The following is a 24,399-nucleotide window of genomic DNA, read 5'->3' on the forward strand; positions in this document are numbered from 1 at the left end:
GAATGATGATCTAGCTCCACTGTGATGATGATCTAGCTCCACTGGAATGATGATCTAGCTCCACTGTGATGATGATCTAGCTCCAGTGATGTTCTAGCTCCACAGTGATGATCTAGCTCCACTGGAATGATGATCTAGCTCCACTGGAATGATGATCTAGCTTCACTGTGATGATGATCTAGCTCCAGTGATGATGATCTAGCTCCACTGTGATGATGATGATGATGAACAGGCTGATGTTCCTGCTTCTAAAGCTCAGAGAGGCGAACAGCTCCCGACTGAAGGACTGAAGTTATAACTTCAGAACGTTTCCTCTCATCCCAAACCACAAAATCACATTCGGGACAAAATATTCTTAGTTTGCTCCAAAACTCTGAAGAACTCGCTGCAGAAAAGATTAGAAATAATATTTAAATGTGGTCATTTCACATCATAACAGTGAAAGTGAAGAACAGCTGATGATCAACATGATCCCATGTTATAATATAAGTGTGTGTGTGTGTTATTGATGGGCTCAGACAGCTATGATGATAATATGATTAATGATGATGATGGATCTGTGTGTCACGTGGAGCTTCAGGAAGTGATCACACAGTGATTAAAGAGGCTCTTGCAGTGAGTGGATCCTGTCAGATCTCTATAGATTTCAGGGATCTGCTGCTCTGACTGTCAGCTTCCCTCCGGTGTGTGTGTGTGTGTGTGCCGAGGCAGGCTGGAGGGGGGGGTGCTGCTGCAGAGCCGCAGGGCGGACTAGGACTTGATGTAGCGCAGGAGGAGAGAGGCGGACAGGCGGAGAGTTACGATCTAAACTTCAGCTTCAACTTCTTTTATTCCCAAAAGCCGCGCAGCTTCTTCCCGTTAATGCGTAAAAGTGGAAAAGCCAAATGTTGCTGCTGTCAAAAAAAAAAGAAAAAAGCATCTTTAAGTTGTAATGAAGGCGGTGGAAACGCGTCAGCAGAGCGGCAGAGCGGCAGAGCGGCGCACAAAAGTCCTCTGATCAATAGCGATCAATAAGCTGCGCAGTCTGATCACTTTCATCCCCACATTCTCCTGAGCGGCGGGATCCCGGAGCACAGAGCAACTCTGCTGCGCACACACACACACACACACACACACACACACACACAGATACACACACACACACACCATCACCAACTGCGCGCGGAGGATCGATGGTTTCCGTTCTGATCAATAAGCAGAGCGTGTGATCAGTTTCGGCTCTGCACGGTCAGAGCGCGCAGTTCCCGGCCACACACACACACACACACACACACACACACACTCACACTCACACACTATCCCACGCACACACACACACACACACACACACACACACACACACACACACACACACACACACACCGTCGCAGTCCGGCGGCGGAGCGAGCGGAGGTCCCGGAGCTCGGAGCAGCAGACAGGCTGAGGAGCGGAGAGGAGGTGGCGCTCCGCTCTGCGCCCGGGACAGCACACCGACTCTCTCTCTCCCCCTCTCTCTCTCTCCGTCACCGTCTCCTCCTGCTGGAGATAAATTAACGGAAAGCAGCTGTCGGTTGTTTTAGAGGCGAGGCGGCCGTCTGGCAGCTCAGGGATCCCGTTTTGCCTTTTTCTTTCTTCCCCGTCTGCTCTCTTTTTCCCGGGACTCCGCCGACACCGCAGCCGCCGCCGCTGCTGCTGCACCGCACCCTCCGTCCCGAGCACCGAGGAGCCGCACCGCCGCACGCCGGCCACAGCGCACCGCAGGACGGATAGACGTGTTGCCGAGGTCCGCCGGTCGCCGCGGCTCTCCCGTGGTTTGAAATGCACTTTCGGGACGTTTTGGAGATTTGCACCGTCCACCACCCCCACCGGCCGCTCTCGCCTCGCCCCCCAGCACCGGCACCACACCGGGTCCCTGTGATTCTTTTCTAATTTTTTCTACCGGGACTTTTCTCTTGTTGCTGGAGATGTTCTTCGTGTCGGGGCTGAAAGTTGTGCGCTCCCCGGCGGAGGGCCTCTAACAGGTCCGGACAGTACATGTAACCCGAGGCGGGGTCAAAGTTCAGCCCTGGTTGGAAATGTGAAAGCGAAGGGGGCAAAAGGAGGGCTCTACTTCCCCTCTCTCTCTCCTTCTTTTTTTCTGTTCTTTCCCTTTTTCACACACACACACACACACACACACACACACACACACACACTGCGCACACGCACGCGCACACACACACACAGGCTGGAGTTACAGTAACACACACACACACACACACACACACACACACACACACAGGCTGGAGTTACAGTAACACACACACACACACACACACACACACACACACCTCCCAGACCCGACAGATATGTATTCTCCGCTATGTTTAACACAGGTGAGTCTGCTCTCAAACTTTTTTAATTCTCTTAACGGTGTTTCTTTGCAGGGGGGAGGGGTGGGGTGGGGGGGGCAGGGCTCCCCTATAGCCTGTTTACTGCCCCCCCCCCCGGGCCGTATAGCCTCTATGGAGAGCTGCCTATAGTCTGCCCTCCTCTTCCTCACACTTCTCTTCCTCTCCTGCAGCACATGGCGGACGGCAAACTTCCTTTATTAAATTATTTAGGGCTCATTTCTCGGCGTCTCTCGGACTCTCCCCCCTCCTCCCCCCTCCCCCCCCCCCAGCACAGTCTGCGGTGCTCGTGCGGAGCTTCTAGCGGCTCTTTGTGTCTGTTTCTCTGCGGGCTGCACGCACTCTCCGTCCCGGCTGCTCCGGCTCAGGCTCCCGCTGCCCGGCCGGAGCTCCGGCCCTCAGTGTGGGGGAGGCAGGGGAGGCAGGAGGGAGGGGACTGTGGTTCTCCGTTTGGAGCTTTCCATCTTTACAAGTTTCACTGCCAGAATTTGCGCAGAATTTGGATGCGTGCTCTGAAAGCTCGGGCAGAATTTGGACGCGTTAACTTGCAGGTTATTTCTGGTTTCTTCACCCCCCCCTAAAAAAAAAAAAAAAAAAAAAAACCAACCCAAAAACTTTCCAACAGTCGGAGGAGCTTTGCCTTCAGCTGCAGAGACGCTTGTGTGCAGGAAGCTGATCTGAATGTCCACAGCTGTGACTCTTTGTGGCGCAGCTCCGACAGAAGCTTCACATTTGCGCCTAAATTAGTAATAAATTGCGCTCCTGCCGCAGGAGCGCTGCGGCCAGGCGGGGGGAGGCGGGCTGTCAGCTGCGGGCTCTCTGCTCCTCTCTCCGGCTGCCGTGTTGAACTCTGCAGGTTGGTCCTGTTGTGTAAAATCAGAGTGAAGCTGATCATTCATTGCTTCCTCACTGCTGCACTTCGGGCCTCGCAGAGGAAACTTCAGGCCTGACACCGCAGAACAAACCCCCCAAAAACAAAATGTAGGTGTCAGAGGTGACCTGAGGTGACACAGCAGACCTGCAGCCTGCAGGAAAGATCCCCAAGATCCTCAAACTAAATCTTATTTCACACTCAGACTGATCCAGGATTTATTTCCAGTTCAGATCCTAAATTTGAATTGAACACATTTACATATTTATTCACCAGAAGCTGAAATTCGACCTCGTTTTGTTCTTTAAAAATAATTTTGTTTGTGCCTCAGTGTTGTGTTCAGGGTCAGAGGTTAAAATAGGATTTAAGAGCTTTTTTTTTTGGGTGTCACCTTGTGCAGATTTTGCAGGAATTACAGCCTTAATCTCCTGAAATTAACCGCAGCTCCTCACAATTAGAATAAAAATTAAAAACAGGCAGATTTACATTTAAATGTTTTTATTTCAGTGTGTGTTTTAATTTGAAATGTCTAATTTCATCACATTTTTATTCTTCTAATATTAATATTATTACAGCAGATCTATTATTATAGATCACTGGCTGGTTTTTAATTCGGACAGTTTACAGGCTGAACCAGTGGGCTTATTGATCCTGGCTGGAAATGATCACAGTGAAAGGAGATCATTCAGCGTCTGGGTTTTAATCTGCTGTGGATGTTTTTTGTCGCAGCTCATCATCATCATCATCATCATCATCATCACCTTTTTTTTTGCAATTTATTCTATTTTCTTTTTTTCATTGAATCCAAAATTTCTGCACAGAAGCGATTCGGCGTCTTGATTTTCTCGACTGTGAGGCGTTTTTGAAGACGATGTGAGCGTCTGAAACTGCACAAACGAGCCCGAGCTTTAACGTTTAATCTGATTATCAGACAGCAAAACCGATAATCAGCAGCCAGAGTCCTCACAGACTGTCGGTTTCACAAATCCAGCTCAGCACAGGGTCAGAATAAATGTGTCTTAAGGGTTTGAGCAGATGTGTTTACTGGTGCCGAGCAGATGGTTCTTCTCTCTGCTGTTTGGTGTCATTATTTAATTGCTTTTTAAATGAATTTCTGATATTTCGCACGTTTCCCCCCCATTGATAAGACGTGTGTGTGTGTGTGTGTGTGTGTGTGTGTGAAGCTGCTTTTTCTCCGTCCTCAAACATTCGAACTCGTGTGGAACAAACGCTTGTTTTCTTTTTTATTATTTAGCATCTCGACGGCCAAATGTAAAGACTGATTTATATTTCTGGAGTTGATCGTTGACCTAAAATGTCTCTGCTGGTGTTTCCTGGTCAGAAATCAGAGTTTAATGGTTTAAATATTTTTTAAAAAAATAGAAAAATAACTAAAATCAGGAGCGTTTAGTGTGACGGAGTGGAGCCGGAGGCAGCAGGGGGCGCCATCACAGATGAGCCTGAATTTATTTCAGCGTAATTTAGCTTTTTTCAAAGCTGCTTTTATCACGACGTGAAGCGTGTGGTTTTTTTATTTAACTAATTGTTTTGCCGTTAGGATGAACTCTGGGATTAATTATTGTAAATCAGATAATTCTGTCGGTTGCGAACTTTAATTTGTGACACTGACGAAATCTGGACGTTTGAATTTTTTTAAATCGACCGTGAAGAAAAAGCAACAAGTTGATCTTTAAATCAACCGAAAGACAAAAGATGATAAAAATAAATAGACTGAAAAGTGAACAGCAGATTTTTATTGTGAATGAAACCAAAACAGGAAGTGTAGGTTTGTTTTCTTATATTTCTCTATTTGTCCAGACCTGATCCCAGACCTGATCCCAGACCTGATCCCAGACCTGATCCCAGACCTTCTGATTTGTTTAGTCAACATGATTCTGCTTTCGTGTCGTTCGTCTTGTTGGATAATTTCTGTGTAACGTTCTGGGCCGGGGGGGTCTGGACCCTCGGTCGAGTCCCGTTTGTCAGTTTGTGCTTCGTCGCCGTTCCTCCTCCTCGTCCTCGTCCTCCTTCATCACCAGCCGTTAACGGCCTCACCGCCGAGGCCTCGCCGGCGAGCCTCTGAGCCCGAGTGACACGCCGATAATTCCCTCAGTGTGTGGGTGTGGGTGTCAGCAGGATTACCATTATTGCTCCCCTCGCTGACGGGCGTTCGGGGGGAGGCTGTCTGTCACCACGGCGCACGGGGGGAACGTGTAAGCCTGCGTCCGGCGCTCAGACGCTCGGACTCCCCTCGCAGGTTTAGAAACGCCGATTTCCTCGGAGGGAAAGCGCTGAAAGAAAGACTGACCCCCAAAAGAGAGGAAGAAAGAACCCCGGGGAGCCTCGTCGCACGTCCGCTTCCAGCCCTTTAACCAGGAGGCCTTTTATTCAGCGGCTCAGTCGGAGCTTGTGCCCCGGAGACGAGGTGATTTTCACCTGTTCTCAGTGAAAACACGTTTCCTCTCACGCAGCCTGCAGCTCTGTGATACCCGCTGGAAATAAATCCCAGAAACAGGAGAAGAGACTTGCTGGGGACAAGTGGGATTATCTCACAGCAACTGGCACAATTCTTACTCACTGTGGAAACACAGGAACAAATGACTTGTTGGTAGATAGTTGGAGCTGAAGTGGACACACAGCGAGCTCCTCCAGCTCAAACATCACCGATTTACTCAGAACAAGCTCAAAAAATCCCTCTGCAACGAGATCAGTCAATATTTTATCCTGTAAAGAATCATTTCCTTGATTTTTCTTCCTGCAGAGCTGCTTCGTCTCATTTACAAGTTACAGGCACTGATTCCTGTGAGAGGACCAACACCATCATTTCATCTCCTCTACAGTCGTTTTATTTTCCTAAAATAATTTCACATTTCCAGCACAAATTGGCTCGTTGTGATTGTGCTGAAGCTGTTTTGTTTTTCTTCTTGTTCCTAAAACAACAGAAAAGATTCATTCTGGCGTCAGTGTGAAGGAGCTGGAACAGGTTTTAAAGCTCCACATTGGAGCAGATTGTTTGAGGTGGACAAACGGCAGAAAACGTTAGATTTTCCCCCCAAAAAAAACAGCCGTTAGTTTGACATAATTTGGTATAAATCAGCTGGAGTCAATAGTTTCCCTGAATCATCTCTGACACGGACGCAGAAACAGGATTATTTCATTCTGTCGTTTGATTTCAGAAAACATTCCCCGAGTGAGAACAAGAGGGATTATCTCACCGCGCTGGCAGGGAGAGCTTGTTTTTTTAAGGCTGAATATAAAACCAAGTGACTTGTTAAGTGGGATTTTGTTTGTGGCGGGAGAGAGAGAGAGAGAGAGAGAGAGAGAGAGAGAGAGAGAGAGGGAGAGAAGGGAGGAAGGACGGAGGAAGCGGCGGTGGCTGTGGTGGCGGCGGACGGTGTGAGCGGCTCAGGAAGCTGAAACGCTGCACTGGGCTGTGAGGAATGTTGGTATGTGGCTCCAGCGAACATCCAGAGCGGCCGAGCTGCAGATCCACTGTGGAATGTGTGTGTGTGTGTGTGTGTGTGTGTGTGTGTGTGTGTGTGTGTGTGTGTGTGTGTGTGTGTGCTGAACACATCACCCGTCCAGCAGCCGCTCGTCGTCCTAATAACCGCCCGAGGACTCGCACACAAACAGAAACACATCTCACTCCCGGCACAAACCACAAATAACAAAAGGCGGCGTCCTCGGCCGTCCTGGAGAGAGATTCAGAGCTGCAGGTTGGCTGCAGAGCGGCTGGAGGCGCTTTTGGAGACAAACCCGTTCGCCTGGACCGTCTCCAAGAAGAAACAATGTGCTGTATTCAGACCCCCTTGACAAGGGAGGGTGAACAATGTTATATAAAAAAAAGCAATGCAGCTGGTGCTCTAATGCACAGCCTGTAGATATAGTTTCCTCTGCGGCGTGAGGAGGTTTCATCTGAGAGAGGAGCTTTGACATAAAGACGCCACAGCTGGAACAAACTCCTCCTGAACTTCCTGGATTTTATTTTATTTGTTTTTACATATTTAACCCAAAAACGTGGAGCTGAAACAAAACAGTTGTTTTAAAAAGTAAAAGAAGAGCGAAATGAGTGAGACGTCACCGTTTCTCTTCCTCAGAGCTCCAGAAAATATTAAAACACGCTCCAGCGCCAAACGTGGATTAATCCGCCGCTGAAATTAGTCCCTAACGAATGTGTTAAACATGGACGTGCACATCTGTGAGGGCCAAACACAGGAAGTCAGTGAACGCATCGCTGTGGAGGTGATTTAACCTGCAGCTCATAAAAACACAAACATTCTCCGTCTTTGTTTTAACTGGATCCTGATAAAGTCTTCATTTATTTCCCAATAAGTGGAAAACAGTCAAAACATCTTGACGGAAGTTGATTTCTGCTGGAAACTCTAAAAAATCTCCTTAAAAGAGGTCAAAAATCTGCCTGTTCACTGAGAACATCAGTTACTGAACTCATTTCTAGTTTTTTCGTTCTTCTTGATTTGCAGTTTCTGCACATTTTGCTCTGTTTCTCCACATAAACGTTATTTAGTGAGTTACAAATGAGATTTCCTACAAAAAGAGAGAATTTTATGTGTCCAACACGAGTCAGTCAGTATTTTGAAGAGTTCATACATGAAACAATATGACTTGAAGTAGTTTGCGGTGGATAAATTCTTCATGTCGTCTCCTGAAATGTTTTATTTTTTCCTAAAATAAGCTCCAAAAAAACCAGCCGTTATCTTGAGATTATCTCACGTCTCCAACACGAAACCAGCAAAAAGAGTCAAAGCTGTTTTATTAAGAGGAGCAAGAAGATTTCACCTGAAATCAGCTGTCTTTGTCTTTAAAGGTTAAACATTAAGTGTGTGTGTGTGTGTGTGTGTGTGTGTGTGTGTGTGTGTGTGTGTGTGTGTGTGTGTGTGTGTGTGTGTGTGTGTGTGTGTGTGTGTGTGTGTGTGTGTGTGTGTGTGTGTGTGTGTGTGTGTGTGTGTGTGCCACCCCAGTCGGAGGCATTTGCTCGTATCAAGATGTGTGTGAACCTCTTTGATCTATGAATAGTCGAGTGTTTTTTTTTCCTCAATACGTGGCCGTGGAGGAGGAGGAGGAGGAGGAGGAGGAGGAGGAGCAGGGCCTCCAGCCTCCCCCCTCTCCCCCTCTCTCCCTCCCTCCCTCCCTCCATCCCGTCCTGCTCAGTAACCCTCTGAGGGGTTTTATCCAAATAAGAAATGTTCCACGAAGATGTTTTCTGTCCGTCTCTTCTCTCTCTGCGCTCAGCTGCTGCTGCTGCTGCTCTTTTTTTCCTCCCTCGTCTTCGTCGCTCCTCGCCGATGAAGCTCGTCCGTTGTGTTTCTGTCTGCGTTTAGACGGACAAACTGAAATGACGCCACGAAAACAACAAAGAAAATGTTCCCAGAGTTTTATTCTGTCCATCCATCAAATCAGACAGGTGACAGAAACAGTGGATTTAAAGTTAATTATAAAAGAGTTCAGATAATTATGGAGGAAGAAGAATATCAGATATAATGTTTTTATCTCATCGTTAACACGTTCTCATTTCACTCTGTTAAATAAAACCAGTGACAGATCTTTGGTTAAATATCAGCAGGTCACTTTGTTTTAAATGAGCTCTGATTTGTGATGAACCTCAGGACTTTATCTGACAGAACAACAGCCACAGTGAGAGAGAAATAAAGTTTGAATGGTTCCCTGAATGTCTCACATGATGTTCATCAGTTAAAGATGATGTTAAAGTCAGTAAAGACGCTGAAGAACCAGTCAGTTTGCTGTCAGACCTGCTAGCTAGTGAGCTAACTGCTCCTTTAAGAGCCACGTCCTGGTGTGTTTAAAGACTAACTGAGACTTTTAAACAGAAACATGGTCAGAGTGAACCTCTAAACTTCACTCAGCTGTTGGAGTCGTTCTTTTATTCAGTTCTTGTTCAGCTGCTTGGATTTAACATCTCCGACCTCTTTCCTTACTGAACCTTGGTGTTTTCTGCAGCACACTTCTCTTTAACACCTCCGTCACAAACACACACTGAGACTCTGTGTTCTCTTCCTCCGGTAGCGTCCTCCTCGCTCTGCGCTGATAACCAGCTTCCTGGTTCCACAGCAGGAGGTCAGGAGCCGGAGATGGTGCTTTAAATGAAGGGTGTTTAAAGGGAAGCTCTCAGAGGAGCAGCTTTGTTATCTGAGGCTGAATTCCTGAGACTTTCTGAGGGACATGAATGAAGAGTTAATTATCTGCTGGTGCTGATGGAGAGTCTCCTTCTGTCAGTGAAAACACGACGTCACACGTAGAAAAGAGGAGCTGCTCACCTCGGTTCATCCAGCTGTGATAACGTTTGAACTGGAAGCTCTTCCTCGGTGCTGCGCCTACACTGTTCCTCCTCCTCCTCCTCCTCCTCCTCCTCCTCCTCCCTCCCTGCTCTGCCTGGTGTTCTGCTGGTTTTTGGGGTTGGCAGAAAGCAGAGGGCTGGTGGTGGTGGTGGTGGGGGGGAGCAGGTCTAATCCACGACATGCCGTCTAACCACATTACCCACTTTAATACGAGCGCAGTGCTCGTCAGCCAGAAGCCACGTAATGCACCTTTAATCCTCCACATGACAGCAGACGGCTGCTTGTGGCTGCTGGTCGGTCGGTCGGTTGGATTTTGGTCGTTTAATGTGTTTTCTTCGGGGTTGGCAGACCTCCACAGACCTCCACAGACCTCCACAGACCACCACAGACCCCCACAGACCTCCACAGACCTCCACAGACCCCCACAGACCTCCACAGACCTCCACAGACCTCCACAGACCCCCACAGACCTCCACAGACCCCCACAGACCTCCACAGACCTCCACAGACTTCCACAGACCTCCACAGACCTCCACAGACTTCCACAGACCCCCACAGACAGAAAACACACTGATTCTAAACGTGATCGATCAGCTGATTATTCTCAGCAAGAAATTCATTGTTGTGTCCTCCTTCCTCCTTTGGTCTCTTTCTTTGCCTCCTTCCCTCCCTCTCTTCCTCACTCTTCCTCCTTCACTCCTTCACTCCCTCTCTTCCTCACTCTTCCTCCCTTTGTTTCTTCTTCTCCATCAGTTCTGCAGCACTCACCACTTTCTCTCTGTCGTTCTTCCTCTCTTCCTTTATTCCCTCCTACTTCCTCCCCCTTTCCTTCTGTTTTTCCATCTTTCCTCTTTCCTTTCTTCTTCCCGTCCTTCACCAGCTGATCTAAAAACATTTCCCAGAACGGGATCATTCGGGGAATTCTCCAGCGCAGGAATGACCCCCATTTTTGGAGAAGCCTCCAAACAGCAGGAGTGTGGAGTGAGCGGGCCGAGCTGATCTCACCACATCGGCGTCTATTAAGAAAACAAGAGTTTTAAGACATAATTATGTCGACCTCTGCGGCCCCGCGTACCGCTTAGCGTTCATTACCAACTCCTGCTGTGCAGCCAGACATCACTGTAACATCCAGTCAACCAAATATGTTTGGCTGGATTTGGGGAAAATGTGTGTGAGGTGGTTTGGATGTGATAAAAGACACCATGTGACACAGTTAAAGTGCAGTAAGACCATTTTTGTGACCTTAAATCGAGTTGAGAGGGAAAAGTGTGTTGTTGCGTGTTGGATGTTGGTGTTTGTGTCTCGCCGGCTCACCGGGCCTCTTCTCTCCTCCCCCAGGATGAATTCCATCCTTTCATCGAAGCCCTGCTGCCCCACGTCCGGGCCTTCGCCTACACATGGTTCAACCTGCAGGCCCGCAAGAGGAAGTACTTCAAGAAGCACGAGAAGCGCATGTCCAAGGAGGAGGAGCGCGCCGTGAAGGACGAGCTGCTCGGCGAGAAGCCCGAGGTCAAACAGAAGTGGGCGTCGCGCCTCCTGGCCAAGCTGCGCAAGGACATCCGGCCCGAGTTCAGGGAGGACTTTGTGCTGACGGTGACGGGGAAGAAGGCGCCGTGCTGCGTGCTGTCCAACCCCGACCAGAAGGGCAAGATGAGGAGGATCGACTGCCTGCGCCAGGCGGACAAAGTGTGGAGGCTGGACCTGGTCATGGTGATTTTATTCAAAGGGATTCCCCTCGAAAGTACTGACGGGGAGAGGCTGGTAAAGTCTCCTCAGTGTTCGAACCCCACCCTGTGTGTGCAGCCGCACCACATTGGAGTTTCTGTCAAGGAGCTGGATCTGTACCTGGCCTACTTCGTGCACACAGGTGAGTCCCTGAGCCTCTTCTACCTAGTGAGTGTGTGTGTGTGTGTGTGTGTGTGTGTGTGTGTGTGATGCAGAGCAGCTTGTGTTCAGTCAGCAGCTCCCTGTTTGGTCTTTGTGAACTGATGAACACATGATGAAGACGCCTGAACGTCACTAACGACACGCAGCACCTGGAGAGAGAGTGTGTGTGTGTGTGTGTGTGTGTGTGTGTGTGTGTGTGTGTGTGTGTGTGTGTGTGTGCTGAAGTGACTTCTGGTTTCTCTTCCTCCGTCTCGTCCTCGTGGTTCTGTGGCTCAGGCTTTTCTTATCTGGAGGTATTTGTAGAAGTGGACTTGACTTGGTGACTCTCTCTGCGTTACGGCCGGACCGTAGCTCGTCAAATATTCAGGCAGGTTGGCGTCTACTGGCTCTCCGAGTAGCAGCAGACGTCAGCGGAGGAACGTCGAAGATGTGTTTGAGGTCGTTTATTCACCTGCAGCTAAACCGTCTGATAGCATGAATGGAGTGATACACACACACACACACACACACACACACACACACACACACACACACACACACACACACACAGTATATTTGTACATTTCTTATTTCGTTTTTTTTATTTTTGCTTATTTATTTGTTTGTATTCATGTTGGTGGTCTTAACTTTCTATCTATCTATCTACATATTTAACCAGGTAAAGATTCAAGATCTGTGTCCAACAGAAAATTCAAACGGCAAAGCAGCTTTAACTCCTCAGCTCTGACGCGTTCAGGTGCGTCTGTTAACGCCAGCTTTTAGTTTAAAGGTCTCAGTTTTCTATTTTAGCTTCAACATTAAATCCGGTTTTTACTGCCAAGTAAAATTAGCAGAATTAGCCTTTAGCCTTGGTGTGTTGGTGCGTTCACATAAATATAAAGTGGAAATCTTTACAGATATTCAGAATATGAACCAGCATCAGACAACATGAACTTGATCTGGTGTTAAGCTGCAAAGGTTACGGCCGTTTATTTAAACGATATTATTTGAATATGAGATGCTGTTTTTATCGGTGAATCAGGTCAAACCGCTGAGAGACGTCTGAACGCTGTCAAACGTTTCCTCGGCAGCGGAGGCGACGGCCTCGGTCTGTTTCCTGGAGGGTTTAAATGTGGAGCTCTGCGCTCCAGCGTCCGTCAGTTTGAGGGTAAAAACCACGTTAGGAGCACGTTATCTGCTGCAGACAGCCGTCACTCCATCAGCGGGCAGGAAGAGTCTCTGCCAAACCTCCTCACGCCGGCTGCCCTCAGGGGGGAGGCAGGGAGGGAGGATGTGGGTGAAGCTGGCACACCTTTCATGACAAAAAAACACAATTATCGCCGGAGTGATTGCTCAGCACGTTTCCCGATTTCCGACTGATTCCACGGGAAGAATAATTTGGCCGGTCGGGTGTTTGTGCGTGCAGGAGACGTTTGGCAGCGAACTCTTGGCACTCGACTCGACTCCGAGTTCGAGACGCAGCTTCAGAGTTTCCCTGAAAAAGCTTCTCGCCGCCGAAGTCTGGTGTCCTGAACACAAGAGGAAGAACTCCTCCGACTGACCTTGGAGTCGGTAGTTTTGTGAATAATCTCGCCTCAGGGTCCCTTTAGCAGCTGTTCCGGACCTTTCAGTCAGACCACACGATCATCAGCAGGCACAGAGGCCGACGTCTGGAAAGCTGGCAGGACTTTTTTAAGCTGAAGATGCTGTGAAGAATTTAGGTCTGTGACAGCAGAGCGGCCGGAGATCACGTCACTGACCCGTCTGTTGGCGCTTTTATCGATGGATTGATCGATCAGAACGTTGGAGGACGGCGTTAAACGCCTGTTAGTGTCACTTCATCTTGTTTTGTCTGCTCCACATGTCCAAACCCCCCAAAATTATCAGCTGTGCTGTAACCGTCCCACCTGAGGCCTTGAGGCTCGATTCACCGTCTGAGCGACTTATTGTCCGATGACTGAAGCTGATCAGAGTGTTCAGATCAATAAGTTGTTTGAGGATGTTGGATGTTTGAGGGATCCTGCAGACAGAAGCGCTCTGACGTCAGGACTGTTTCTGTGGAGGTGAAGCTTCAGCTGCGATCCGTCAGCAGACACAAACACTCTGAACCTTAATTACAATCATTTCCTCTCGCAGACTAAAGCCTCTCTGAGCCCAAAGACTGCTCCCATTCTCCTCCCCCCCCTCCCCCGTCCAGATCGCCGCTCTCCCCCCTCCTCCCGGGTGTGTTTTCGCAGTAATCAGCCGTGTGCATGTTCACACTGAGCTCCCTTCAGCACCGGGGGGAAAAAGTTTGGAGGCTAAAAGGCTCCGACGCCGCTGCACGGCCGCTCAGTCAGAGGAGAAGAAAAGGTTCCTCTGAGCGCTGGCAGCGATGTTTCTGTCTGAATACACTTGTTTTTAGTTGCCCGTCGTTGTCGGCAGCAGCAGAAACACAGAGGGGATCATTTGTGGCGTTTCCTAAGAATATGTTTATGTTTTAATTCCCTCCTGCTAAATTTAGGCTTTAACTTTAACTTTCGCCACCCAGACGCTGAGTTTGGAAGCCTTTTCATGAGGGAGCTCAGGACTTGGCAGCGTTTTGTCTCCTTTGAATGAGGTGAAAGAGAGAAGAAGAGCTCCCCCGTCTCCCCCCTCTCCCTCCCTCCTCCTCCCCCCCCCGGTCTGTATGCAGGAGGATCAGGTTTCTTCGGCTTCTTATTTAAGGCAGCGGAGCTTTTCTGGAGCGGCGGCGTTGATTAAAAGCCATGTGAAGGCAGACTGACCTCGGGGCTGGCAGGGCCGGAGGCGGGGGCTGTCGGGGCAGCCCGGGCCGGTAATTAAATTCATCCCCATACTACTGACTCAGAGTGGGGGGGGGCGGAGGAGGCGGAGGAGGAGGCGGACCGGGGGGGGCTGAAGACCAACAGCGTTGCCAGTAGAAACCGCAGCAAACCACCAACCATTTTTGATTTAATCCTGCGAGTGTTTGCAGCAGAAAACCTCCAAACCTGCAGCAGATCCAGAGTCAGTTTCCCCTCCAGCTCTCAGGTTTGTCTCCTGCAGCCGGTCTCCTCTGCTTTGTGTGACACGGTGACCTGCAGCCCCCCAGTCTGTAGCTGAAGGCTTGTTTTCTGCCGCCTCGACCCCCCCGGGCGTTCGATTCTGACTCTTCTACGCTTTTTATCTTTCCTGCTGCTCTCGAGATTAAACTTATTAAACTTATTAAACTAACCGGAGCTCAAAAACAAAGAAACTAACAGGGGACTTTTTAAGGAATAGTTCACACAAAACTATTTATACATATACATATATATACATATATATACATATATATATATATATAAATAAGAATACCTCCAGTTAAAGCATGAACAGTGGTGTTATGGTTGTGTTCAGGTGCTTCAGGAGAGATGGTGGTCAGATCCTTAAACTGATGTTTTAAATTCAAAAGTCGTTTTAACCCTTGAGATTATTCATCAAATAACCATCGTTCTCTGGTTGGAGCTTCAGTTTTAGGGTGCAGCTCTAACTCTGTAGTGTTGGAGCTGTTGTGGTTCCTCTGACGCCGTCATTGTGCTTTATAATCAAACTGTGGTCGTAGTTTAAGTGTTCGGAGTCATTTCCAGTGTTTTGCCCCCCAACATGGACGTAACCAGGGAAGGACGAAGTGAGGAAGAGCTCTTAGAATAACTTCTGGTCCAGAACAACAGCATGATGACACCAAACATGATTAAAGTCAAACTCTGTTAAGGTTTGAATCATGACAGACGATTTACTGTCACACTCAACCCCCCAAACACAGACGAAAGGCAGATCTTCAGAGTTTTAATGACAGAACATGTGTAAAAGTAGACGAGACACCGCGAGGTAACGAGGACTGTGGCAGACGGACGGACTGACGGTCAGGGTGAAGACAGGGGACAATAAAGACAGAGACGACTTCACTACACAATAAAACAGGAAACGGCAACTTAAGCAGCGAACGTGAGAACCAAAGTAAAAGTCCTGTGAGGGGGGGGGGGGAAGAGTCGGAGCAGATCGTGACGTACGAAGAACAAATACAGTAAACAGCTGCACAGGAAGGAGAGCGGAGCAGAGAACAGGTGGAGCTTTTCAAATGAACGGACGAACACGAACACACACAGAGAGAGAGAGACCTCTGTGTGTGTGTGTGTGTGTGTGTGTGTGTGTGTGTGTGTGTGTGTGTGTCCTCAGGAACAAGTGGGGGGTCAAAGGTCGTCCTCTCCCCCTCATCCTCCCCTTCCTCTCGCTGATTTACGAGCTCACCCGCGGCGGCGGCGGCGGGTGTCACTATCGCAGGAACGCTCAACACGTGCTGAAAGGTCGTGACCCCTATCATCAGGGTGTTTAACCTCTAGGATAAACACCCCCCCCCCTCATTAGCACACACACACACACACACACACACACACACACACACACAGCGCTAGGAGGAGGGGGCGTGGTCACGGAGGTGGTGGGCGCCGTGCGGCCGGTCGTGAACAAAAGGTCGACTGGGTCTCGTCTGTGTTTGATTCAGAGGCTGGAATAAAGACGCTGAGGTTTATTACGGAGGAGATAATATTAATGTGGGCAGAGGAGCCAGTTAAAGCTGATTAGAGCCACGGAACCATTAAAGTCTGATAGAACCGGTTCTGCATTCAACTTTGTGGCTCTGCAGCGAAACCACCTCGCTGACGGCGCCCAGCGGAGGTCATGTGACCGCTGTCACTCAGATGGTTGGTTCTTTTGCTCCGTCGCTCAGCTCTCAGGGAAACATTCTACTTTTGGCTGCATTTGTCTGATGGCTTCAGTGACTTCTCTGATTTTTATATTTGTACATGAAAAACTTGAAGGTTTATAAAACACGAGGCTTTATTTCAGTATAAAGAAGTGTTGTGTTCCACCAAAGAGGCCTGAAGGAGTCAAACTCTCTGATTTTTAACAAAAAAAACTCACAAAAGATCCAAAACCTGAAACCTAATCTGTGCGTCCAGACCTGGATTTATGTGGCGACCCCTCAGAGGGCCCCGACCCTCAGGTTGGGAACCCCTGGACTGGACTGACGGTATTCGGCCAAAAACTACGTGGTTAGATTTCACGGTAGAAATAAATATGTTAGTGTGACGTACGCTAACATTGTCGTCACAGTTTGGTTAAGTTTAGGCACCAAAATGACACGATGAGGTTTAACCGAAGATGTTTGAGTTAGAATTTTAGTTACAGAATTAAAGGCACGTTACCAACTTGGCGTAAGTTACGGTTGCGGTTAGGTTAGGTTTAGGCACCAGGACAAAAGAAATAAGAAGTTATGTAGGAGATGTACGTTAGCGTCGCTAGTTTGGTTCAGGAAAAGATGGTTTGGGTTTTAATAAGTGGATTTGCTGATGTCACGGTACATGTATGACATCACTTGAGTCACGTTATGTCACCTGACCTCCTCCCTCGCTGCCGTCACGATGACCGCGGCCACCAGAGGGCGGCGACGTGAACATCTGGGCCATCTGGGTTGGGTTGTTCTTTTCAGAGTGCGTCTTCTCAGTCGAGTCCTTTTGAAGCGCACAGCGTGATTTAGGACGCCGGCGTGCGTCTGTGATTGGTCCGAGCGATGACTTCACGTGTCACCTGACATGTTTGTCAGCGCGGCAGCACAATGGGAGGATGTCAGTGTGACGGGGAGATAACGAACCGACTGGACGCGAAGGTTCCCAAAGCCTGGAGATATTTATCAGCCCGTCACCTTATACGACCCCGAAGGGCTGGTACCAACAGTGTGTGTGTGTGTGTGTGTGTGTGTGTGTGTGTGTGTGTGTGTGTGTGTGTGTGTGTGTGTGTGTGTGTGTGTGTGTGTGTGTGTGTGTGTGTGTGTGTGTGTGTGTGTGTGTGTGTGTGTAAAGACGTCTGACCCACTTCCCTCCGTCCTCCTGAGCTCTTAAAGAGATTTGGAGCTTCGTCTCTGAACTAGTTCCTGACCGGCCGTCCTCTCGGAGCAGAGCTACACAGCAGACTCCATCTTGATTTAACTTCCTGCAGCTGACACACACACACACACACACACACACACACACACACACACACACACTCTCATACATACACACACACACACACACACACACACACACTTCTTGTTTCACCTCTTCACCTCCATCATTCACTGCTCTGGTCTTTGGTTCAGCGGAGTCACTTCCAGATATTTGGGATGAAAGAATGTTTCCTGATCGTGAAGACGCATAAAAGAGTTCCTGATGAAACTTAATTGATCTCCAATCGGGTCGCAGCAGTTACATTTAAGTTAGTTAAAGTCCCAGAAGGGAGAGTTTGGTTGTTCTCCTTGTCTCAGGAAGTGATGGAGGTCTGAGATGTTTGATGTTCGTCCTGTCAGGTCACGACCTGATTCACTGATTCTGTCGTCTTGTGCAGAGAGAACGACGACGACGACGCTCTTCTGAGGCAAATGTGCCGTCTGAGAGTTAAAGACAGAGAGAAGCAGCAGTTATTTTTTATTTCACTGCTTCTAACGTCCACGGTTGGTTTTCAGTGTGACCTCGGCTCAGACGCTGTGTGTGAGCGGCTGCTCCTCCGTCACTTCATTATGTCAGAAAACTATAATAACAAGAGGAACTCCCTGAATCAGAGAGGTGGAAACATCCTGGCAAAATAAACAGCTGAAGGAAAAGTGGAGACTTTAGAGACAGAGAGTTTCACCTGTCTGTCTGTCTGTCTGTCTGTCTGTCTGTCTGTCTGTCTGTCTGTCTGTCTGTCTGTCTGTCTGTCGGAGGTGAACCTGTGAGTCTGATGTAGAAGAAGATTTTATTTATTTTATGGAGGAAAAGTTGTTGAAGTTTGTCTGTTTAAATTCATCTTTCTGAATAAAATATAGATTATTATTTTAGAATAAAATAGTCCCTTCTTTGATTGATCCGACCCCCCTGACCTGAAGGCAGCAGCAGCAGCTCCGTCTGTGACAGTGAACCATGTAAACCTCCACACACACAGGTGAAGTTCAACATGAGCAGAATTTGAGCTCTAAGAGTCGGAACGAGCTGATGGAGGAGTTTTTAAAGAAAATACAAACTGGTCCTTTAAAGTGACATTTAAGGACAAAGTCAGGCTCAACAGGCAGAAAGAGTGTGTGTGTGTGTGTGTGTGTGTGTGTGTGTGTGTGTGTGTGTGTGTGTGTGTGTGTGTGAGTGTGTGTGTGTGAGTGTGTGTGTGTGTGTGTGTGTGTGTGTGTGTGTGTGTGTGTGTGTGTGTGTGTGTGTGTGTGTGTGTGTGTGTGTGTGTGTGTGTGTGTGTGTGTGTGTGTGTGTGTGTGTGTGTGTGTGGTTTTCCTTTTCGCTGAGAGAAACACAATCTTCCAGCATGTCTGTGGCGACTGTTGGCTCGTCTCCACTTACAGACGCTTTATGTTTCTTCTTCTTCTTCTTCTTCCTCTTCGTCATCTCCTCCTCCTCCTCCTCTCCATGTGGAGCCGTTTAAGGAGAGCACGGCACTGAAAACCGCAGACTCTGTTGTGGTTCCTGAAGTACACACTGTGACCACGGGAACACCCCCAACCCACCACACACACTCACACACACACACACACTCACACACACACTCACACTCACACACACACACACACACACACACACACACACTCCTTCACAGAATTGACAGCCGTCAGCAGGTCGACCGCAGACACTTTTTGTTTTGAGACAAATCTCTCAAAGTTACAAGAAGCTCTGAAAATATGTGGATTTGACTCAAAGACGCTGCTCCACAGGTTAAAGGTGTTCGTCAGGATCTCACAGTAAAAACAGACCAGCTGCTGGAATCATCTCAATCAATCAATCAATCAATCAATCAATCTGTATTTATATATCTCAGACTGTTTCCATAAAGAGCAGCTCAGAACAAACTCTTTCATTCAGAGACCAAAGATTCAGGAATTCAACATGAAGGATTCAAGAATCATCAGATATTAGATCAGGACACAGTGGAGGAAGAACTCCCCTTTAACTGGAAGAACTCCCCTTTAACTGGAAGAACTCCCCTTTAACTGGAAGAACTCCCCTTTAACTGGAAGAACTCCCCTTTAACTGGAAGAACTCCCCTTTAACTGGAAGAACTCCTTTTAACTGGAAGAACTCCCCTTTAACTGGAAGAACTCCCCTTTAACTGGAAGAACTCCCCTTTAACTGGAAGAACTCCTTTTAACTGGAAGAACTCCCTTTAACTGGAAGAACTCCCTTTAACTGGAAGAACTCCTTTTAACTGGAAGAACTCCCCTTTAACTGGAAGAACTCCCTTTAACTGGAAGAACTCCTTTTAACTGGAAGAACTCCCTTTAACTGGAAGAACTCCCCTTTAACTGGAAGAACTCCCTTTAACAGGAAGAACTCCCCCTTAACAGGAAGAACTCCCCTTTAACTGGAAGAACTCCCTTTAACTGGAAGAACTCCCCTTAACTGGAAGAACTCCCCTTTAACAGGAAGAACTCCCCTTTAACTGGAAGAACTCCCCTTAACTGGAAGAACTCCCCTTAACTGGAAGAACTCCCCTTAACTGGAAGAACTCCCCTTTAACAGGAAGAACTCCCCTTTAACTGGAAGAACTCCCTTTAACTGGAAGAACCAAATGTTCTTCTTCTGTGGTGTTCTTCCAGAAGGTTTCCAGCTGATACGAACACTAAAGAACCCAAAACACAGCATCAGAGCAGAAAAGTGTTTTGTGGGTGTCTAGCTCAGAGCCTTCAGGTCCCCCCCCCCGGTCCTCCCCAGTCCTCCCCCATCCTCCCCCCCTCCCCTCAGCGGGGCAGATATCAGCTGATCCGTCGGCGTGCGGCGGTGAAGTCAGGTAATCCGGTTTAAAGCGTATTGTCAACGCTGAGCTCTCCGCGGATTTCCCTGCAAATATTCCAGTTTGGAACATATTTCTGTTCTCACTGCGACACGAGGGGTGTTAGAGCTGATCCCTGAACACAACACACACACACACACACACTCACACACTCACGCACACACACACTCACACACACACACACTCACATTTACACACTCACACACACACACTCACATTTACACACTCACACACACACACTCACATTTACACACACACTCACACTCACACACTCACGCACACACACACTCACACACTCACGCACACACACACTCACACACACACACTCACATTTACACACTCACACACACTCACACACATTTACACACACACTCACACACACACTCACATTTACACACTCACACACACACACTCACGCACACACACACTCACATTTACACACACACTCACGCACACACACACTCACATTTACACACTCACACACACTCACGCACACACACACTCACATTTACACACACACACACACTCACACACACACACTCACACACACACACACACACACATTTACACACACACACACACACACACACACACACACACACACACACACACACAGATCTTGAACTCAGACATTAATAAGAATAAACAGTAAATGTGATTCTGACGGGACACTTCCTGTTCCTGTATGAATGGATTTTCAAAATAAGGGTCCAGAAGCTGTTGGACGACCACTAGTCGATCCTTCCAGGTTGCTGCTGGTCTAGAATATTTCTGCCACTTTAGGCTGTTGGACATTTTGAATACAGTTTTATAAACCAGTCGATTAATGATGGTCATCATCGCTGCAGCAGCTTCAGGAGCGAGTGTGAACACGAGCTGCAGATTAAAGACGGAGGTCTAACTAAATAAATAAATAGTGAATGAACAGGAAGCGACTGGAGCGAAGACTGTGGTCACCAGGCAGCCTGTGAAGAAGGAAGAGGAGGAAGGAAAGAAGGAACTTCTGTCTTCTGTCCATCTTCTAACATTTATTCTTTTCTCTTCATCACTTCACTTCTTCCTCTGGTGTCTTTTCCTTTTACATCCTCTCTCCTTCCCTGCTCTTTCTGGCTTTTATGACCTCGTCTCCATCATTTCCTTCTTCCCCCTTTTCTTCTTCATTCATGCAACTTTTCTTCTTCTTCTCCTTCTTCTTCTCCTCCTCCTCACAGAAACATTCCCCTCCTCTGCACACTGATCTCTGACACACACACACACACACACCAGTCTAAAGGTCACCCTGACCGTCTTGCGGAGGTCGTGCTGCAGGAATGTAGCTGTGTTGCAGGCGCTGGTTTGGACCGTGGCGCTCCAGAGTCGCCCGCCGTGCCAACAAAATGGCGTCTGGCTCCTGTTCAGAGTTCAGTTTGAAGCTTCTGAGACTAAAAACGATCCCTAATTCAAATTAATAACGTCATGCTAAAGAGAAGCTGTGCAGTCGGTGTCTCCAGAGCTATAAGGCTCCAAGCTACATGCTAATGCTACATGCTAATGCTACATGCTAATGCTATGCCACTGTGTGAAACCAGTCTCCTGTGTTAGCTTAGCTTATTTTAGGGGCACTTACTTTAATTAATCTAATATCAGCAGCACTGGGGGGGTCACTGAGGGACCTTATTGATCAGCTGGATGCTGCAGGATGAAGGTGGATCACATCCATCTCTCCACCATCCAGTTGCATGGTGGGAAATGTAGGATCCAGTGTTTTTGGACTGAAACTCCACCTGTGCTGCTTTGATTCGGACCGTTGTGTTTGTGGTCCCCAGAAGTCTTTGTGTTTTAGACCAAACAGAAACATTTTCACTATGAATTCCTCATTTAGCCTGAGAGTAACATGAGTCAAATATTTAGGAAATCCTCTGGAGTAAAGTCCTTTTTTCATCACATTCATCCCCCAGATGTGACATTTCACACCGTTGTATCACCACAAAGTTCAGACGTGGTGAGAAAACGCAGCAGAAACAGAAAACTGTGCACCTGTTTTCAGGTTTAGCTCCGAGTGTGACGACAGCTGCAGGATTTTCTCACCACAGAAGAAGAACCAGTCCTGAGAGAATCTGAGGGTTTAACTCTTCTTACTCGACCTTTTTCTGACCTCCGAACAGGAGACGTCGAATCTGCGACCTGCTCTGTGTTTCTGTCTGTCTGCGTGTCCGTCCATCTTGAAAGGCTTAGTGAGCGAGTGGTGTGCCAGAAACCTCCCACACACACACACACACACACACACACACACACACACACACTCCCATTGTGTGTGAAGCCGCCGGGACGCTGCTGTGTGAAGCGAACGTCGACATGAACCAGGACAGCTGCGAGCGTCTGCAGGGAAAGTCTCCACAGATGGTGGAGGGAGAGGAACTCCAGAGTGCCGTATGGCTGCTGAAAAATAGACGAAGAAGAAGAAGAAGAAGAAGAAGGTTGGAGTCGCCGCTCGGCTTCTTTCTGTCATTTGGAAATCAGTCTTTATTCGTTTAAGAAAAAGGCCGCAGACGTGTTCGCTAACGGGACGTCGCCCCCTGCTGGACGGAGTGTCGGGCGTGTCGTGAATATTATCTGTAGCAGCGGCACGAGTCAAATCTAAATCATCAAAACACACTTTTAAATAAGGTTAATTAAATCTAGAGCTCGTCCCGTCACTCACAGGTGACACACGCGTCCTTTCTTCCCTTTCTGAGCCTTAGAAGCAGGAAAAGTAAAAGATAAAACGGCTGCTGGACTCAGACAAAGTAAAGAACAACATCTGTTCTCTGTGTTTTAAAACATGCCGGCTGCTTCAGGAGGAGATGTGATGGAGCTGCGATGAGGAGAAGATGTTATTAATGATCCTATGTCCTTTTTCCTCCAACAAAAGTGGCTCATTAGCTGGAATCTGATTAGAATGATTACTTGATTAATTATGCTGTGAATATTCAGCAGTTTTTAGGGGAGACTTGGCAGGAGAGGGAGGCGGCTCGGCGTGAGTCCTGGACCGACCGCACACACCCGGAGACGAACACGACGTGTGTGAAGAAACATTCAGAACACCTCCGGCCGGCCCGGAGCAGGATTCCTCCTCTCAGAGCTGCCTTCAAGGCTTTTTTTAGGCGAGAAGTCGACCTCCTCACGTAGGTGGAGGATGAAACTGAGAGAAGAAAGTTACGTCCAAAAAAAAAGAGAGAGGGAGGGAGGGAGAGAGAGGGAGAGAGAGGGAGAGAGAGGGAGGGAGGGAGAGAGAGGGAGAGAGAGAGAGAGGGAGGGAGAGAGGGAGTCTGCAGGGTCGAGCTCTTCGCATATTTGAGGAAAAACTGTCCGACTCTTTGGCCCGAGTCCAGGAGGTGAAGCACACAAAGAGCTCATTCTGTGAAACCAGGACGCCTTCTTCTTTTGTTTTTGTTGTCTTCTGTGTGTGTGTGTGTGTGTGTGTGTGTGTGTGTGTGTGTGTGAGAGTGTGTGTGTGTGCCTGCAGTCGACACTGTCAGATGTTCATTTTTAATTATTGACAAGTGAAGGATTAGTGGAGGTGCAGGTTGGGGAGCTGATAACTGAATTATTGAGCTGTTTCTCTGCAGTGCTGCCCTCGGTCTGCGGGCCCAGCCCATGTGTTTTTGGCGGGTCGGGGGTGTCGTGGCGGTGTGGTGGTGGTGGTGGTGGTGTTGGCGGTGGCAGGGGTGTGGGGGGTGTCAGCGGTGAATAAAAAGCCAGAGCGGGGATAATGAGGCTGCGGCGGCTCGGCGTGCCAAGCCACAAGGCGCTGCTGGCAGCCGCCTGAATCCCTCACTGTTTATCTCGTGGACGCCGCCGCGGTCGGGAAGGAAAACATAAAATATAAAGTCAGGGCTGATCGGGGACGGGAGAGGAGGGGGGGCGCTGAAGTGGATCAGATATATTTACTGTATCTGAGGAGGATCTGCTGAGCTCTGTGGGCTCTTTAAGCTGCTGCCATCCTCCAAACCAGCGTGGGTTTATTTAGCTGCTTTTAGCCTGACCCCATCATTTATGTTTCAACTTCACTTCTCACAGTTTAGAGCCGACCAACACCAACACCAACACCAACACCAACACCAACACCAACACCAACACCAACACCAACACCAAAGGGCCCAGCGCTCCTGTCACAGACCTTAATGAGCTCTGAACT

The 24,399-nt window shown here is 48.3% G+C and overlaps 1 protein-coding gene across 1 annotated transcript in view; it reads left to right on the top strand.

The window, feature by feature from the left end:
- Positions 1-24,399, top strand: part of nfia (nuclear factor I/A) — a 175,664-nt gene that overhangs the window by 52,912 nt on the left and 98,353 nt on the right. Inside the window, exon 2 of the mRNA XM_070831610.1 lies at positions 10,893-11,421. Coding sequence (XP_070687711.1) covers positions 10,893-11,421 — 529 coding nt within the window. The remainder of the gene's footprint in view (positions 1-10,892; positions 11,422-24,399) is intronic.

This window comes from Pempheris klunzingeri, chromosome 6 (genome assembly GCF_042242105.1).
Source record: "Pempheris klunzingeri isolate RE-2024b chromosome 6, fPemKlu1.hap1, whole genome shotgun sequence".
In the NCBI taxonomy this organism is placed as follows: Eukaryota; Metazoa; Chordata; class Actinopteri; order Acropomatiformes; family Pempheridae; genus Pempheris; species Pempheris klunzingeri.